The 19,616-nt window shown below is 45.3% G+C and overlaps 1 protein-coding gene across 2 annotated transcripts in view; it reads right to left on the bottom strand.

Annotated features, from left to right (window-relative positions):
• LOC146198654 (uncharacterized) overlaps positions 1–14,784 on the bottom strand; it is a 46,144-nt gene extending 31,360 nt beyond the window's left edge. Inside the window, exons 1-7 of one of the 2 annotated variants that reach the window (XM_084594159.1) lie at positions 14,608–14,784; positions 13,747–14,023; positions 12,846–13,018; positions 10,212–10,322; positions 6,069–6,131; positions 3,838–3,924; positions 991–1,106 (exon numbers count right to left, since the gene is read on the bottom strand). In XM_084594159.1, the coding sequence (XP_084450285.1) occupies positions 991–1,106; positions 3,838–3,924; positions 6,069–6,131; positions 10,212–10,322; positions 12,846–13,018; positions 13,747–14,014 (818 nt within the window). In that variant the 5' untranslated portion in view covers positions 14,015–14,023; positions 14,608–14,784. The remainder of the gene's footprint in view (positions 1–990; positions 1,107–3,837; positions 3,925–6,068; positions 6,132–10,211; positions 10,323–12,845; positions 13,019–13,746; positions 14,024–14,607) is intronic. The other variant, XM_084594160.1, reaches the window with a different exon arrangement.
• Between the last annotated feature and the right edge of the window lie 4,832 nt (positions 14,785–19,616).

Consider the following 19,616-nt stretch of genomic DNA (forward strand, 5'->3'; position numbering starts at 1 on the left):
GGGCTAGCGACATCTAGGGTAGGCGGGGAGCGGCGCAGTATGTTCTCGGCGCGCCATTGAGAGGCATTGTTGCCGTAAGCCCTGCACTTGTGCAGGCATGCTGTTGGAGCCTGAGTTTAGCAGGCAGTCTCCATATGTACACCGGTGAGGTAATTGTAACATGTACCAACGAAGAAGCCATCGAGTAAAGCGAGCAGAAGCGTAGTTCTTTCTCAGGGCACGGCCGGAAGCAGCAGCGGCGCTGTTCGAGTCCGGTCATGTGTCGTCACTGCTCTTTGCTTTGCAGACTTCATGTCGCAGTTGTTTGATGACGTCATATTGTTTACCTATGTACACGTTTTCGTCAAAGATGTCGATGCCAATGGGTTTTGAAAAACAAAGTATTTGCCTGGCTTGTTTTTAACATCAAATTAAAATATCTTCGCGCAAACGTGTGAGGTTGGGATTGCTTGGGGAGCATCTCTGTATAACCAGGAAAGCAATCGTATTCCTTCCGACGCTTAAAAAAATGGTGTCTATACTCCTTTAAGGAAGCGATCTCTGCTCGTCTCATCTCCTGGGAATCAGATCTGTTACTAAATCTCTTCCCTTAGGACAACCCAAATACGGACTGAATCCTGCAAGAGCTAAAAAAGGAGCTGTGCATACTTCATGTCTATAAAAGCTAACCTGCACTTTTATGCTGTGAAAGCCTTAATTCTGTCTTTGTACCTCATTTATCAGTTAATCTTTTTTTTTTTTTAATGTTAGGCAGTTCCAATCGTATGTTTTTCTGGATATATCTTTTCTGGCATTTTTTACCAAACGTATGGAGGTTTTGCTGCATAACTATAATCGATCATAACGATTTAATTTTCTGGTTTGCTCAATATCAATGTAAGTGGATTGCACTGTGAGCAAAACTATTCAGAGCTTTTATATTGACGGCCACTTTCAAAACCCCACCTGACACAAATATTTTGAATCTGAGAACCACCAAAACTGGCTTACTTGCTAGTTGTCTGCGCAGTAATGGCTGCATTTCTGCTTTCTGCCTCTTGTAGTCTCTGCTTGAGAGCAGCAACCTCTACTTTGAACTTTCCGGCTTCCTCTGAGGCTGCCTCGAGCTGCAAAAAGGGTAAGGAACTCGGAAAGCGCACCAAGAAATTACAAAACTTCCCATCCAACAATCGAACATTACCATACCTACCTCTATGAACCATAGCCTAGACTCCGAAATTTCCTGCCTGAAACTAGCCAAAATCCCACACGTGCACCTGTATCTTCCACCCTGTGTCACAGTGAGAGCGTATGTAAGCTCTACACACACAAAAAAAATAGTTATTGTTTAGCTCTGTTTAACCCTAGTTGAATTGCGAAAGAAATGGCGGAAGCTTCTTTTGCCTGCTACATTATTCCCCGATCTCGCCCTATCAATGTAGGGTGCTACATTATTGGGGACACTTAAGCTCATTTTTTAAGAGTATGATGCGAGAGCGTAAGCTACGTAAGAGCGCAGCTGCGGCCACCCGAGGTCTCGCTTTGGCTGTCAGTGTTGCTTTCGTAACAAAAAGCGCCAAGTTCGAATGCAAGTGAAATTTGGATGCGTAAGTACCCCTTGCATCCATTACGGAAAAAAATGCAGACCAGCATAATTAGCCAAATGTGAAGTAGATCCGTTTACTCCTTTCATACATCCAATTGTGAGAAGAATGCAGTGCATCAGCAAAGCAGATGCTCTAGAGTTTCGGCGTCATCCCATCTCAAAGAAGTGAAAGAGGGTCCCCAGGGCAGAGAAAAATAATCGAAGAGCAAGGAAGTGAGCTTGAAGGCAAGCGTCCATAATGAGCACGAGCTGCTTCACAATGCTGAAACCAATGCAGAGCCTAGGTCGAGGCTATATGTACAAGCGTAGAGAGAAGGAGAACCTTTAATGAAAAACAGAGAATTTAGCCAAACGTTGAGATTTCACTGGCATGCTACTCTGCGTAGAAAATGGAATTGGGGAGGAAAGATGGAAAAGGATGGTGAGGAAAATAAAAGAAATCAAGGAGAGAAGATAAAATGCGGCCATTCTAAGGTGCATCGTGGAGTAATGGTATAAAATGAAATGATGAAATGCATAATCCAACAAATGTGCTTATAGAGTTCACAGCGTGAAAAATGCCCGGGGATACCATGCAAGGTGAATTTAGAGCTTGTCAAGAAGTCCAATCTCTTTCAAATATGTAAATAAAAAGTGAACTGTGAGTATCTGTTGCCTAGGGCAGGCTACGGGACCTAAAACACTGTTCATTGTTAGAGTCACTGGGGACAGCTTCTCCATGCTAATTCATAGTATGCACGCTCGTCAGCATATGCACGGCATTCAAGCAGGATATGTTCCAGAATTTCAAGAGCCACAGTTGTCACAATGCGGACTGTTCATTTGACCAAAACGGTATCGCAAGCCATTTGTATATGCACAGTTCAGGCGAAGCCGGTGGTAAAGAGTTTCTAGTTGGCGAAGAAATTTCGGAGGGAGTCTTGACCTTAGATGTGGGTCAATTGAGTAAAGAAATTGATTGTGATGTGTCGGCAAGCTCCAAAGTCGATACTTTGCTTCGAAAGCAAATTCTTTAGCCAGTTGGAATGCATCAGATTTCTTGAAGAAAGTTTGAACATATTTCTGATGTTGGTGGCCTTTACGAGCCGCTTCATTTGCTTTTTCATGGACTGTAATATCACAGTGAGCTGGTATACCCTGAAATGTGGCCTGCGGCAATAGTCAAATGATGTAGATCGATGTCAAGGGAAACAGGCTGATTATTGGTTTTCTTCAGCAGGTTATACAGGATTTGCAGAGATGCTCTGGAATCAGTGAAGATAACCCATCGCCCGGGGGTTTGGTGCAGGATATAGGAAACAGCTTCTTTAATGCGTACACATCTGCTGTCCATGAAGGCTGACGGGTTGAGATGTCTAACATGATGGGAGAGAGGCCGAAGTTGAGGGCGCACGAGTGACATGCGACCACTCAGTCCGGAGTAACACCCGCTCGTACAATACTTCTTAGCGACCGCCATGACTGTGAGATGCGCCTCTCTCACCACCTGCAGCTGCGCGGCCTCTCTGCAAGCTCATTGGCCAAGCTACATGATGCATGTATCGCCCCGACTTTCGTGCTTCAAGTTCATGAAAAGGGAGAGAGAGAGCAGCCTCAAACAGACATGAGCGAAATCTTTAACTACTGCTAGTAGTGCTAAGCACCAAAGAACTGTGAAGCCTTAATTAGAGCTCAAATTCACTGCCTGAAACGTGAGAACTGCAGCATGCATGAGAAGAAATTGCAAATTCCCCAACAAAATTTAATGCAGTAGTAGTAGCAGGAGTGTATCAAAGAAACAGCTTGAACGTAAAGTTAAAGATCTTTTACTCTTTCTGAACTAAGCTGAATGGGTACCATGTTTCAGATCTGTTGTCCGTACCAACTTGAATAAGGCAACAAATTTTTACGCCACAGTCCGGTAGACAAGCTGACTAAAAGTAATCGCATTTTTTTCACGATAATGTTAAGAAACAGTACCAAATAACAGCTGTTAACCCTTGCACATAGGCTAGAAAGCACAAGGACGCAATAAGTTTTCTTTTTTTTTTCAACAGGCCGAATATCTAGACAGGCACTAGCAGCGCAGGCAGACATGGACATAAGGAAGAAAATGAACACCTTCCTTATGTCTACATCTGTCCGCACCCTGACATGAGCATATACAGTACCCCAGTGAATCAGCACTAGTGGGGTACTAGAACCCCATTGGACCAGATCTCCTGTGAAGTTCTACACAAAAGTAAGAACCAGCCAGGTAGAAGAGGACTCACCTGCTCCGTGAGCTGCTCAATTTTTTCAGTGAGCTGTGCAGTCTTGCTCTGCTCATCGTGAAGCTTCACCATTGTCTGCGACAGGCTCTGTAAAAATGGTAAGCAGAGAAGAAGCAAATAGTACTCAATGTCCATTAACACAAGAGGTGGAAATAGGTGCCTCAAGAAATCCCCTCTCCGTAGGTGCGCCAGCCCTGCTCACCCCTGCTAAACTTTCCTATGTGTTTTTGCGCTTGAAGGAGACCGCCCGTTAAGGCACGGAGGCGAGCACAAGTTGCCTTACGATGCGGCGAGTGGCATGAAGCTAAGGTAAAGGGAGCACTGCTTGCACATGCCTGCAAGTCTGTGAAGGCCGAGAGGCGACAGATGCAAGGGGAGACAGGCCAAAGTTGGTGCACGAGTGACATGCAACAGCTCAGTCCTGATTAACATTACCTTTTACAATGACGGTTGCAATAGCATTATGCACCACTCTCAGTGGCTGCAACCGTGCTGCTGTGAAGGCCTAGAGGTGACAGATGCAAGGAGAGACAGGCCAAAGTTGATGGTGCACGAGTAACATGCAACAGCTCAGTCCTGAGTAACATTACCTTTTACAATGACGGTTGCAATAGCATTATGTGCCCCTCTCAGTGGCTGCAACCGTGCTGCCGCTTGTGGCAAAGCCACCTGACACTCTCAACGCGACCTTCTCTTTCGCACTTCCACAATTAAAGCTTAATCAATGGTTTCACGAAAATTCTTATGGCCAGGCATTTGAATGAAGTGAATCACAGTCACTGAACAAGTCAGAAGAAATTAGGCGTTTCGGAACCACATACGAGGTTTTTGTTCACAGAGTTGGACACAATATCACAAAAAAAATCACCTCCACTTGTATACACAACACGTGAAGTAACGAGCGTGCGTAGATGGCTGGCATAGTCCCTTAAATTCGGTTTATGGTAGCTGGTGTCGACTGAATGATTAGTGATTCCAGCAGCCGTCAAGCTGCTGCTGGTTGCAATGTGGGCAATGCGCATGTCGTTACCGCATTTACTCGCTTATAACCTGCCCCTCCATATAGCCCACACTTCTAACTTTGAACTCCGCGAGAAAAAAAAAAAGTCCTCATGTATAACCAGTATGCTTATCTGAAGACACAAAAAAAGAAAGAGCACTAGAAAAATACAACTGCACACTCAGTGATCATTTCGTTTTCAGAACATTTATTCAAACAACCGCCACAACGTCACTGGTTATACGGTTCTCAACCGTCGTCACTCTCAAAGAGTTAGTCGTCCTCTGAACCATCCAAGCTGTTGCTGATGGCACATTTTTTAAAGCTCTTATGGTATCGCTTTCCATGCGTCCACGATCCCCTGGCAGAGCAGTGGAATATCAGGCCTTTGCACGCGTTCCATCGGTGTGAGGGCGAAAAGGCAGTTGGCCAACTACTGGGCAACAGCTTGTTCAGGCACGTGTCGAGTGGCTGTAGCATGGATGTCATGCTTCCAGGTACGTATCACAATGAGGTCGGTGCCGGCTAAGTGAGGTGAGCCTTCAAGGCATCAGTGGAGTGGCCTCTGAAGGAATCCAGCACAAACATCGACCAGCGTGCCAGTAAGGCATTCTTTGTTCCCAGATTACTCGGATCCAGTCATCGACTAGACTACTGTGTATGCAGGAATTTTCTTACGAACACACGATTCCTGTGGGCAGTAATGTGCTAGGTAGTGTCTAGTGCTTAAATATTACATACGAGCGCAGTTTCGTCTCATCAGCCAAACCACATAAAATCACTGTGCAGTGCAGCTTGGCATCTCTGCCAGTCAGCACGCTGACTGACTTGAAACCAGTTTCATCGACGTCATGCTGTTTTGCTGCAGCTCTGTTGCCAATTTCTTCGGCAGTGGCTATAATCTTTAGCTTCTCTTTCGCTATGGAAGACTGCCGCCAAGTTGCACTCATGGCGCATAAACAAAGCAGGCCAACAGCGCAAACTAGGTTGACTGGGTATTGAAACAGCACCTGACAAAAGGCCTAACAACCGCTGGCTAAACAAGGCATGACCAGTAGCATGGAGAATAAACAGACTAGGCTATGAATGTGGATTTGTCTATGACTTTTGTTGGCTCCTTATTGGCTTGACAAGTATCGGCGGACTACAGGGCGCAGTTTGCGCATTGCTGTAGCCTCTGTTTCAAGAGTCTCAACACAATTCAATGTGCGAGAGATGAAAAGCCACCCACCATCTCAGCTTTGTCCTTGTCAGGTATTAGACCAGGAACTGGATCACAAAAGCTCATCGATTCCTAAAAAAATAAAGCAGCAGCACACACTGGCAGTTATGAAACAGTCCCGTAAATGTACAGATATAGTAACATTAGCAACATGAAGCTTCTTTTCCCTTACAAAATACACAAATTAGACACAAGAGCAAGCAGCTCCTAGGATACAACAAGCAACCAAGAAAAGGGACAGGCTGAGAGGTAGCTTGTGGTTGACCACAAGGCATAAGAGATTACAACCGTCAATAACATCAGTGTGCCCCCCCCCCCCCCCCTCCCAAAAAAAAAAAGATTAAACAATGTGAAATAGTTATGGTAAAAAATAAGTAATATCAATCTTAAGTAAAGAAGAAACACTAAAATATATCTTCAATTCCCTTTCCGCAAATATACAGCTGCACACAAACAAAGCAGGCCTGAGCAAGAAGTGGACACTCTGACACTTCTAACATTGATAAAGTGAACTATACTTAAGCGATACTGAAAGGCTCAATTTCTAGAGTACAAACACAGCACTGGCTTTTCAGTGCCAGACTTATTCCGTGTCCTAAATACAGTTTAAAAGAAAAAAAAAAAACATAATGGAGTAGATGCCCTTCATCCTGCTGTGAAATACAGTAAAATCTCGGTGATACGAATACGGTTGATAGGAATTTTAGGATGATATGAATTCGTGAAATTCCCCCGCCAGAGTGCATTGTGTACAATGTGCAAAATTTCGGATGGTCCGAACACTCCCTCGCGCCACTACGGATGATATGAATGCGCAAACTGCGACCGCAACCTTGAGCACTACACACTGTCCGCACATCGTTGACTCCACGATCGCAAGCCGCGCTGTATGTACGCATCACGAGCAGTTTGTGGTGACGCGTGATCCGCACCCCACCGACGTCGCAATTTTCTGTCGGGATCACGCCACAAAAAGCTTTCAGCGGCACGCGGCCCACGAACCACAGACATCGCAACTGCCATAGCTGGCGGCGACATACGTGGCAGGTGCGCGCGGATCGGACATCGCTGGCTCCGCGATCGCGATCCACAAGCAGTTTGCGGCGCCGCGCGGCCCGTATGCCGCTATTCCCATTCATTCTGTACATGCCATGAGAACTGCGCAGAGACGGGCGGACTGCACATCGTCGGCATCACGATCGTTTTCCACGCCGCGAAAGGTTTGCGGTGGTGCTTGGCCGCGAGCAGTAGTCGGCGGCGCACGCATACATCGTAGACTTCGCGACCGCTAGTTGCGCTGTACACATCGCGAGCAGTCTGCGGCGCAACATGGCTGGCACGTCGTAATCTCTTGTCGTGCTGTACACGCCGCAAGAAGTCCGCGGCCCGCGCGTCGCCGACATCACAATCGACTGTTACACTGTGTGCGCCGCGAGTGCCAAGCTGTGACCGCGCAACCGTAATAAATCTTCTCGGATGTAAACAGATATGCGCAACTGCCTTTCCTATGCTTCTGATAACTTATTTTCGTTCGTTTTGATGATAGGATTTTTTTCACGACCCCGAGAGATTCATGTCACCGAGGTTTTACTGTATAGCGCTACATTCTTGTATTTAGAGTGCCAATAACAGCACACCTTGCATGCAATAAAGAAAGCTTATCGCCAGCATTAAGTTGCCTTGTAAGCGAACATTAGGTTTCATGCGGGCAGATCCCATAAAATTTCTGCACGTAGGTGATGCCACACAGTGGTATACAGCTTGAAGTGCAATGCACAACAGTGTCCATTAAGCAAAAAAGCTGCAAGCCTTCATGCTAGCAGTGTAATGCATTGATGTGCAAAGCAAGCTCAGACATTTCGAGCTCTGTGAGATCTATGGCTTCTTCATGTAGAAGGGCAACTAAAGCGTCATCCTAAAGAGGCGACGTGCATCAGGTAAATACGAAGCTGACATGCTTCATATGGTCCTTGCTAATGATTTCGGCATTTATAACTGCATATTTACGGATGTCGCCATCTACAAGCCACATCATAAAGCACTAGCCAAATAAATTCCGGTCACTGACTAAAAATTTGAACACCTAATTTTTCGGACTTCTTAACAACACCGTGTCATAACCCGTAGGGCTGACTTTCTTGATTATTTACAACTCGTTCACTCTCGCCATCGCACTGCTACCAATTCAAACTTTAAAAGGGACAGAGAGCTTTATTTACTAAAGCGGAACTAAAGCTGAAATGAAGCCTCAGAAGTGCAGGAGCCTGATATTCTCCGCGAGTTCATTTATCACATAAAAGTGGTTGCAGGCTTGTAATATTATCAGTCATCCATACTGAAACACGGTCAATGCTTCACAAGTGAGCTGCTCAAATTTAGCCACTGGTAGGCACAGTTTGTGGAAATCACTACATTCAGAATAGACAAAGATGAGGCAGCAAAGAGCTTGACTTCATAGAGAAAATGAGCAGAGGAAAGAAGCTGTGGTTTTCGAAGATAACAGCTCATGTCCGTAGAAAACTTTCAGGAGCCCCACTGTTCCACTGACACACCAAAATGCCTCATTACATGCATGCAACCACAGTGTACATACAAAACTGTACTGCCAGTTGTGTAGCGAGAGCTACATTGGCAACAGTCTCGCCATTTTGCCGTGCCTGTCCGAAAAGCGAAGAAAAAAAAAAAAAAGAGGAGGAGGAAAAAGAAGAAGAAAAAGAACAAGAGGAAGGAGACAAAGAAGAAAAAAAGAAGACAGATAACTCGGTAGTTGGTAGAGGCGAACAGCAACAGCGAGCTGCTAGGACTGCTAGGACAGAAGGTTCGAAGGAATGTTGTGATGGCGGTGTGCCTCGAAGTTCTATGTCATACCACTTGAAGTCTACACCTGAATAGGAATGGTCAACGACAAGAGGCAAGGGGTGCTCATACGTGAATTCCACTACGGCATAAGTAAAGCTGAAACCATAGAGTAAACTACTATGCGGAAAAGCCATGTCTTTACTTTGAAGCCAAACCTAAGCGTAGCCCTGAAGATTGCTCTCGTTAACGGCAGGTTTAATCACAAGCTAAACCACAGCTAATTTTTTTACAAGATTTCTGGTAGGAGTCACTAAATAAATTACAGAAGCAAATGCCAAAACAGAGCTTGTTTGAACAATTTGAAGGTACTTTCGAATCCCCATCACCATATTCACTTTTTGTTTTAGGCCCTCTGCTAAGGAAGCCACGAGACAAATAAAACATTAGAACCGTTACGAGTTCTCGGGTACATACTCTGACTGCAGTTTCCCCAAACAAATCTGCCTTGATGAGGACCTTTTCTAACCACTGTTTATTAAATATACAGAGTATATATTAAGACAATAGCCTTTAATGGCTCATGCTCACGGATCATGTCCATCCATTCGTAACGCTTACGTTACGTGGGAGGCAATAGTTGGCAACTGACATGGCCAAGCACTAACTGGACATAGGACTCCCTGACATTACGTTTGGCAGGAGCTGCCAATTGGGCCTCTCCTTTCATATGGGTGGGGTGATATCACAATCAGCCTGCCAAGACCCTTGCATTCATATTATCCCAAGGCCATGCAGGCACGTTCATACGGCTCAGCTAAAGCGGGGCTTTATATGTTGACTGGTTGGTAGCTTACACTATCGCATCATCACGAAAGTGGGAGTGAAGACAGAGAGAAAGAGGTGCCGTAGTGGAGGGCTACGGACCACCGCACGATAAAGGCTTTTGCCTCATCGCAGTTTAGTGATCCAAAGTGCCACCTAGGAAGTTTTTTCTTCCTGTCAATGCTACTGTACTGTACGAGTTTTGCGTTAAACAAGGATTATAAAATCCATTCTCTCACAACATTCTGTTAAAGGTAACAGTATTTAAAAATGTTCTATGTAAGCCAGGTTACAAAATAGATGTCATCAACGTACAACTACCCATAAAATCTGACACGTTAGAATAAAGTACATTGTACTAAATTACGTCCAACAAAATCATGCGAGTTAACCCAAATATGTACACAATGCAGTGAACTTTTACCCCACAAAGCAACAGTTAGCAAGGAGCCTCAGAATGGCAAGAAACTGCATTAAAAGATATGCAGTCAAAAAGGAAAGCACAGAAGTGAGAAATTAAAAGTTTGCCACCTCAAAAGCGTTGTTCACTGCTTGAACAGATTCCGCTTGTTTTGTTGCTTCATCACGCTGCTGCGCAACCACTTTGTTTGCCTCCACCAAAGCTTGGCGTTCAGAGGCAAGCTGCATGTCAAGAGCTATAGTTAGACTGGACGTCAATGAAGCCCAACCATGACATCTTTTCAATCAACAAACAGAGTGCAGGTCATCCACTAACAGCCAAATGCTGCAAATGCTCTCTCAAGCAAATTAAACTATTTGCACACTTTTAAAAATCAAGCTCGAGCATACCTTTGTACTCATGCTCATATGTAACAGAATGGTCAATTTTCTTTGTCCCTTCTGTGCCAGTAAATTAAGTTTATTTTCTAAAGCAAATGCTGCCCATTCACTGTTCCTTTGCACTTATAGGTAAACTGCAGTAAACTGCTGACTCCAATGCTATCAACCAACCAGCTGAATTTGTGTATTGAGCAAGAAAAAGGTTTGGTTCATGGGGTTAAACTTTCCAAATCAACACGAGCTACAAGGGACGCCGCAGTGGAATGCTCCAGAAATTACGACCACCCGTGTTTAACATACAAAATGACACTGCAAAGCAGCCGCCACAGCTGGGAATGAATCCAAACCCTAGGTATCAGCAGAGGTATTCGCTGCCAAGAGCAATGCCCATGCCCTCCACTTTTAACGACAATTAAAAAAAAAAACAAAGAGAAAAACCTAAAAATTTCAACAAAGCTGTACAGTGTTGCCATCTGTTACAATGCATGCAAGTAACGTTTAACCAATATATGCGTAAAGTGCCATCTAAGTACAACTTTACAGATCACAGCAAACAGATGCCTGGCAAATCGATGGCTTTGGCAATATGACCACAGTATGTGCCCCTAGCATTCCTCCAGCTTTGGAAATGAATCTATTAAATACTAAGCCAGTGCAGCGGGACGAGGTAAAAAAAAACACTGAATTTAACTAGCATGCAAGCCCAAGAATGCAATTTGTACATACCTTGCGATCATCCCATTGCATAAGAAAGCTTGCCTTCAAATCCAAATTCCATCAAATAACTAAGACCCTCCTGGCCCCAAAAGTAATGTTACACGCGATGCAAAGAAATAACAACAAAGATGGCAATGCTCCAACCTCATTTTGCAATATCTGCTTTCCTCAGATGCCAGCAGTGAACTGAATCCTCAAAATATTTTTCAAGCCCAAATGTAGATACCACAAGGTCAGTAGATATGAATTAAGCGCGCTAACTGAATCTACAGCCTAAACAAACATTTATACTTATGAATTAAGGTAGCAAAGGGATTTTTGTTTTCTAAATTGTTTTCAAAACACCAATGCACAAAATATAAAGCTGTATTATTGCTTATAGCAGGGTACACTTGTAATATAATAACAGAGAATGCACAAAAGATAGTCTCCAAAGCTTGTTCTACATCAGGATTGGCAAGGTGAGGGAAAGCAGAGAATACAAGTGAAAACAGAATACGTTCCTCCATAAACAAAAAAGGTTTATGACAACAGATATGCACCAGAAGCAGGAGGTTTATTTTCATTCTCAGTCAACCCTTATGACACTCAAACATGCCAACACAAGCCATGAGCCTTTGGTTCAATTCCTTCCTACTTGATATACACACAGCAGGCACAAATCCTGTAAATATATTTTTTTTATTGCAAAAGTGTGCCCTTTGGCATAAGAGATGCACAGATTTCTAAAGAACTTCACAATTAATTATTACTGACTGCCTGTATTGTGAAGCAGGCTCTTATATAAGCAATTACAGCTTGCAAAGTCTAATCATTAAGTGGGTAAAAGGAAGGCGAGGGTCAAGGCATACATAGCTGCAGGTACTCGAGGAACCCGAATAGCACTGCTGACTGTTTTCTACCTCCTCGAATTTTATTGAAACTTTCGTGGTGCTATTTACAGGCAACCTTGCCTGCATAACGTCACTAGATGAATGGCTGTTCATATAGACAAAGTGTTTGCTGAAGGGAAAACTTCCAAGCTTGCTTTTGGTCATTTCAGACAAACAAGGACTGAAGCTTTCACTTCCATTCGGCAGTTTAGCCAATGTGCACATGATAAGTTTTGGAATTGTATCTGTGATATCATGTGTTGATCAGCCGTGATGCCCTTGTATTGCTTTTTTTTTTGCCCTTTTAATACAGTTCTTAACATTTTGAGAAAAGATTTCAGTACTACAGAAAGGGAATTGTAGGGAATGTGGTAATATAATGAAGTGAAAATGCAAAAAAAAAAAAAAACAAACAAACCCTCAAGCTGTCTTCTTATGGAGACCACAGTTCCATGAAACGAATCTGAGAATCCTTCTTGTCCCTCATTTAACCCTCACCCTGCTGACAACTCCCAGCCTAGCAAATGCCCCACTGTAAACATTATCACACAAAACTATAAAATGGTGGGTTAAATAAGAAACAAAACTATAAAATGGTGGGTTAAATAAGAAACAAAATTTTGGTCATTTTATTTTCTTTTAAACTGTGGTCCCCCGCAATATTGTTACGCTCTCCCCTCTATCAGGTGCTTGACATGTTAAGCCTGATTAAACCAAAATGAGTAAGGCTGAGTAAAGGACATCAAGAATGCCATCTACATGCCACAACACATACCTGTTGGACCTGCTTCCGTAGTTCAGTCTCTGCCAACTGCTTCTCTTCCAGTATCAGCTGTGCTGCAGCCAGCTCCGCCTTTAGCGCATTCTGTGCCTTGTCCAGATGCTGCTGCCATCTTGTAAAGGTTTCAAACTGCTCGCGGATCTTCGCCGTGCTCTTGGCGACTTTATCTGCACGACAGTTTAACACTGCACTCATTCCTTCATATATTTCCAATGAGCACAGTGCTCAAAGGCCCCTTTATGGAACTATAGCCAAAATTAATTCAATTTTTTGTTAGTGGCATTCCTAATGCAATAACAAACATTAAATCAAATACGACTAAAAACAGGCCGATCAAATCCGTCGAAAAAAGGAACACTGTTGTATGACAGCGACTACCAAGAACCTAGGACACAATATGAACACAAGATACTTTGTTGGGCGAGTTGGCACTTATTTATTAATTTAAAAAGCACAAACTTGAAGACAAAGGACACGATAAAAGAAAGCCACAGTACAAGCGCAGACTCACAACTATGCTTTAAGCCCTTTAGTCCAAGGCCCAGAAAAAACAAATATGAAGAAAACGAAACAATCACGTGAAACAACCCCATAAAAGAAGACACCTCTTTGCTTGAAAGAACAAGAAAAGTCTTGCTGACACACTTATTGTCCGTTGAAATAAAATATGATTCCACTATCTCTCTCGTCAGAGGTGTCTTTTTTAAGTGACTTTTTGTGCAGCAGGTGAACCCAGGGATTGTTTAACGTGATTGTTTCGTTTTCTTCATGTTTGTCTTCGTGTTCGCGCTGTTTAAATTAATAATGAATATGAACACAGTTCATCCTAACCTGCAAACAGAAGGTGCACTACTCATGAAACCAATTCCTTCAGTATCGTGTACAAAGTGCTCACCTTTCAAGATCGTATTCTCCAAAAGGACTTTAGCGATGCGTTCTTCCGCTTCCTGGTGAGTCAGATCGTCGCTGCAGGTGGAAAGAGACGAGCCATCGTCTTGCGGCAATGACAGCTTCAGCTGTTCAAGGGGCCCGTTGCCGGCTACAGCGCCAAATCCGATGCTTTCATCATTCGCAGGCAGCACTACGAAGTCTGACATCAGGTCGTCGCTGCCATCCGTGCCAGCCGGCATGCTCGGCTCCTGAAGCGAACTGACCGCCATCATGGCAGTGCCCTGTGGAGGCGGGAGTGGGGACAGGCGTCAACAAAACAATGCGTCAGCCGTAGCTGAACGCTAGTGCAGGAAACGAGGCCCTCGACATTTCGAATTCTTCGCCAGGAGGCAATGCTGTTAAAGTATTTAGAAAAGAGATTAATCAGGAACTATGCAACACTATTGCACACAACGACGCAATACTTAAAAAAAAAAAAAAATCGTCAACTTCCTTGTCATAGTGTAGAATCCGTTAGAAATCGATAAGTGTGCCAGGAAATATCGACTGTAAGCATCAATGATCCTTATACCTCAAGTCCGAGCGGAAGGCATGCACCGCACCAAAGCGGTCGACAAACGGGAACACGGAACGGGGAAGGACAGTTGTATGCTGCGGTCCAACTCGAATGACTTAGTTCATTCGTAACGGCGAATTCAAGTTGCGACGGGAGTATATAATGATTCGGCTGTCACATCGTGTCACTAAGCTGTTATGTCAAGAAATACAAGGCGACCTTTGGTCGATGTGCTTGGCAAGATAGCAGCGACCAGACAGCAGCCACGGCAGTAAAATCGTACTGCACTTAATGGTGTGACATGCTTACCTTTCGTTTCAGTTAACACGATCAGGCCTCAAACTGAAGCACGGCTCAAGTACCAACAGAACTGTCACGAAAAGCGAAAACCCACCAGCCAGTCGCTGGCACTACCAATGACACCGAATGACACCGATAACACCGATGAAAACAGTTTACCCCGTTGCTATTGTGCAGGCCAGACGGGCAAATAGCGCTGTGGCGCTGGTGCGGCTGGCGGCGGCCGCCATCGCCGCTGACACGTTATGACGTCAACCACACTCGCGCGTTTTTTCAAATCGACCATGCTCATACTGAAGCACTATATCGCGAGCGCTCTTTAACGGTATATTCTTGTTTTGCCAAGTTGCTGCCACTAAATCCAGTGACATTGGCTGTCCGTCGCAGGGATTGAATCTTTAACCGATCTTCATCATCATTTCAATCACTCTCCAGTCGTGGTGTGAAATGCACTTGAAGAACCTAAATCAAAATCATTATATATAATGATTTTGATTTAGGTTCTTCAGGTTAATGCAAAATCATTATATATAATGATTTTACAAACTCACGATGCTAAGCATCGTGAGTTTGTAACAATAATAATGGTTATATTTATCACAGCTTTTAAGAGGATAAATCAGTTTATAGGTGCTGATTACGGATACGCTGTCTAAGTGCACATACGAGAAAAAAAGGTATATAATTGAGCTAGCTGGTGTGGGCTCATCTTAACAAACAGTGCAAAGCACAGGACAAGAGCTTATGATCAACTGACGTGTTTATTTCAGAGGGTGTAAATATATATAGGCTTGAAGGTTTGAGTATGCAAAAGAAAAATATTTTTGTTACTGGTGCGCTCATATCAACGAAGTCGAGATTAACGGCACATGCTATATAAAACATGTCAGAGCTTGTGTGTCACGTCGGTGCTATTCACGGGTGCCTTGAGGCACGAGTTCGTGACGTCGTCCTATACATTTAAGTGAACATGTTGTAGGAGAGGCAGGGCGCAGGACGAAGTTCGAAGAACGTTTGTTGAGGTTTCCGCGCAATTCTTTACTTGTTTTCGTTAAAGTCTCATGGATTACAGTAAAAAATATATGATAAATAAGGTCCATAAATCGGTCATGTATCTGTGACCTGACTGGTCTACATCGCCATACACACAATTAACTACACAAAACGCCAATTAATAGTCAATATGTACTCCTATCTGTTACCATCTGAAGTTCAGATCCGAGTCCTGAATGAGCGTTAAAAGAAGCATCCTTCCTACATAACAGGTTTCCGTGCGGGTAAGCAGCCTGGTTGATTAAAAAAATTACAGCCGATTTCCATAGTGAATCAAATGCGAAGTAGATGCGTAGCACTGCTTATCCCTGCTATATCTGTCATGCATTTTACACTTAGTTATGCTTCGCTTTGCGTGAGCACGCTGGGCATGTTTCCTCATTATTTGTGCTTCTAGGTTCTTGCGCTGTTTAGCTGCAATATCAGAATCAGTAGAGTCGCGTTCCCGCTGTCTTTATAACCATTGTACTTCAGTACGTCGAGCACCGCTGTCTTTGTAACCATTGTACTTCAGCACGTCGAGCACGGCAAATTTAACCTGCGTCGCGGTGCCAGAGGGCCCGGCTTCATCTATTACGCGAAGCAAACGAGCGGAGCAGCCGCGTCTAATTTTGATGTTACCTCTATATGGACGCAATTTCACAGTTTTGACGGACCATCATGCCTTGTGTTGGCTCGTCAACCTTCGTGACCCGCCTGGTCGTCTGGTACGCTGGGCTCTTCGTCTGCAGGAGTACAACTTCACTGTTTCATACAAAAGCAGCCGCAAACGCACCGATGCAGACTGTCTTTCGTGCCTTCCCTTTGCTACGACCGAGTGTGACACAGCCGACTTTGATCAGTACATCGCCTCCGGTGTGACTAAGTTTCCCGACGCCTCGGCTATGCGGACTGCACAAGCGACCGACACAAGCCTCGAGCCACTCCTTTCGACTTCGCGGTGTTCCACAGTCACCAGCATTTTTTTTGTTTCTCCGTGCATGGTGGCCTCCTCTACAAAAAGGCGTACTAAACACCGGCACGAATTTTCTACTCGTGATTCCCGAGAGCCTCTGCTCGTGCGTCCTGCGTGCCATGTACGACGACCTCACTGGTCACCTGAGCTCAGCGTGAACTGTCCATTATGCCCGCGACTACCTTTACTTACCGAAGATGCGTCAGAAAACTGAACGATATGTGGCGATCTGCACTGAATGTCAGCGGCCCAAACGACCTACGTCTACCTGTTCCACCCTGTGACTCGGCCACGTGGTGCATAAGAGAGAGTCGGAATCGACCTCATTGGTCCCTTGCTGAAGTCTTCCGAAGGAAATCGTTGGATCGTGGTTTGTGCATACTATACCTCACCCGCTACTGTCAAACGGCCGCTCTTCAGCCACCGCTCATCAGTGTCCCTGTTCTTGCGCCGCTCTGTAAATCTGCGCCACGGACCTCCGTGAATGATCATCAGTGACTGATCGAGGTCGCCAGTTTACGGCATGCAGATGTTGCGGAAGCGCTTTTCCGTTTGTGCGCATCGCATTTTCGACGCTCCACACAATATCTCCCTCGAACCAATGGTTTGAAGGAGCGCACAAATCGCACACTGTTGTGTCAGGCCAGTCAGGCTCCCACGAGACTATAATGGTACTGTCGTTTATCGGGACGGATGTCGCACCTTCTCCTTTTTCTCCCTTTGCGTTTACGACTTCGGGAGAAAAGCGATCTCAGTGAGCGGGAGAAAGGGAAGCGGCGTGCTGCTTCACTTTACGCGTGGGCGAGACGTAAGGTTGACCCGTGGGCGCCTATTGCCATCGGTTTCTAGCCGGGTTCCGGGAAACTGGAACCGTACCTACGACCTTGGGGGCCCGCAGCTGCACTCTGACGCCTGCTACCAGGCATTAACGATCGAGTGACTGCGTGGGCGGGGCCGGCTGAGAGGACGCGAACCCATTAAGTGTGTTGTGTAGCGAGGTAGAGATTGCTCGAGAGACTCAACAGAGGCAGGCTTCCGCCCTGCTCTCCAAGTTCTTTGTAAATAACTGTATAAAGCTCTTTTGGTTTGCTCATCTTCCCAACTTTGTCTCCGATCGATCTCTTCGTTCCTAGTCCCCACCTCAGCACTATCGCTACTCGAGAATCACGATAACACTGCCCAACGTGCTCTATATGTACACCGCATAAGACCACAAGAACTGGGATGCCATCCTGCCGTTTATAACCTTTCCATCCCTGCAATATGAGACAATTAACCGGCTAGAGCCCATGCTTTGTCCGTGCTCCTCAATAATCTCTAGACACTATTCTTCCCTAGTCCGTCCATGACAAACCCTGCATCGTCCAACCTCTGTCGGGTCGAAGAAACTCGCCTTCTCGCCCGTTTGTGGATTCTCGCTTCGCAAGAGCGTTCCAAAGGTCGGTAGGACAGTCGGCATTGCCATATGTGTCTTCCGCTTCGGGAGAGTGTGGCTTTGGAGGCCTCTTCGGAAGCGTGGTTTAGCGCAGAAAACGTTGACGCATTACGCTGAACCGGAACTGCAGAATACTGCTCATGACCGCAAGTGGCCTGAGCATGATGGTTGCTACTGCACACGCTATATCATGTGCCACTTGCAGAGATTTCACACTGTGGAAATTATAGCAGCTGCGCTGTTGACGACAATGTGTAGCCAACTGCGCAGTAAATCCACACGTGGCGTAATGTTGCACTACACTAAGCCACCCCGACAATTTTGTACTACCGCGCCTCCTCTCCCAACGCGCCCAGACATACTGCTCTGCCGGCTTTTCATGACGTCACCGTTGTTAGAGGCGCGCCATAGCGGCGCGCGGTTGCTAGATGCCATGACGGCGCCGGTAGTGGTCACCATGGCAACGCAGCCGAGGTAACGTCCCCACATACCCCTCTCCATTTATGCTTTGGCTTGCTCCTGCTCGCCCTCTTTTGCCCTAATTATATTTTATTTTAATTAATTGACACTCATTAATCACTTTTGATTGATCTCGACTATTTGTTAGCACTTCTTAACTCTGACATCGAAACACACGCCGTCTTCCGGTTGCGTGGTGTCACCAAGGTTAGGGTGGCTAGAAGTTCTAGCCACCCTACCAAGGTGTCACTTTCATTTGGACGTGGGCATCAGCTTGCTTGGCTATTTCAACGCCTGATTGGCTTTTTTGGCTTTAATTAATTAACTATTGACTCCGCTTCGATCACACAATTTCGAAATCTGGTGAGATTCCTTGGTCCTCTTTCGTATTCAACTGTTCTTTTTTGACTAACTCTTTTCAGTTCACCGCAATCGTGATGACAAACTGGGGACAAGCTGCTTCGAACATAGCCACTTAATGCTTACAGAATAAAAAAATTAAGGTGTTTCTTAGATGTCTCTTTAGAAGAGAATGGAGAAAGCCTACCCTTCCTCTCCTATCAGGAGTGGCTGCTTCTATCTTTCCGGGGCTGGAACTGGTAGGCCACCGCCGCTTGTGGCGGGGGCTAGCCTGCCACCGGATTTGTATCTGTTGTAGGCCGTCATTGCACCCGCCACCACTTCGGCAGTGGTCGACGACTGTAGCGACGCGCGTCTTTCTCTCCCTCTTATTTTTCTTTCTTCTCTATTTTCTCTTCTGTTAGCACGAGGCAGCGGAGTTAGCTCAGCTACACAGACAGTAACAGGGCCGTGCATTTTCTTTTCCTTCTTCCTACAGTAGCAACAACAAACGTCTTTCCATTTCGCTTCCATCGAAACGCAGCCGCCGTCACTACGTAAAAAGCGGCGCATAGCAGCAGTAAAGAGAGAATGGGCGTAAGAAGGCGAAGAGAGCTGCGGAGACGGCCGAACAGAGAGAGGAATGGCTTGCCAAACTGTGATGCCAAACTGCCGAGCGTAATAGACGGAAAATAGCCGCCGAAATGGAGCCTATGGAAGAGTTTTCGGGAACCAGGCATGTCGTGTGACTGATAACTCCATTCGTGTTTCCGAAAG

This window comes from Amblyomma maculatum, chromosome 2, assembly GCF_055883805.1.
Source record: "Amblyomma maculatum isolate TAMU_Amacu chromosome 2, ASM5588380v1, whole genome shotgun sequence".
Taxonomy (NCBI): Eukaryota; Metazoa; Arthropoda; class Arachnida; order Ixodida; family Ixodidae; genus Amblyomma; species Amblyomma maculatum.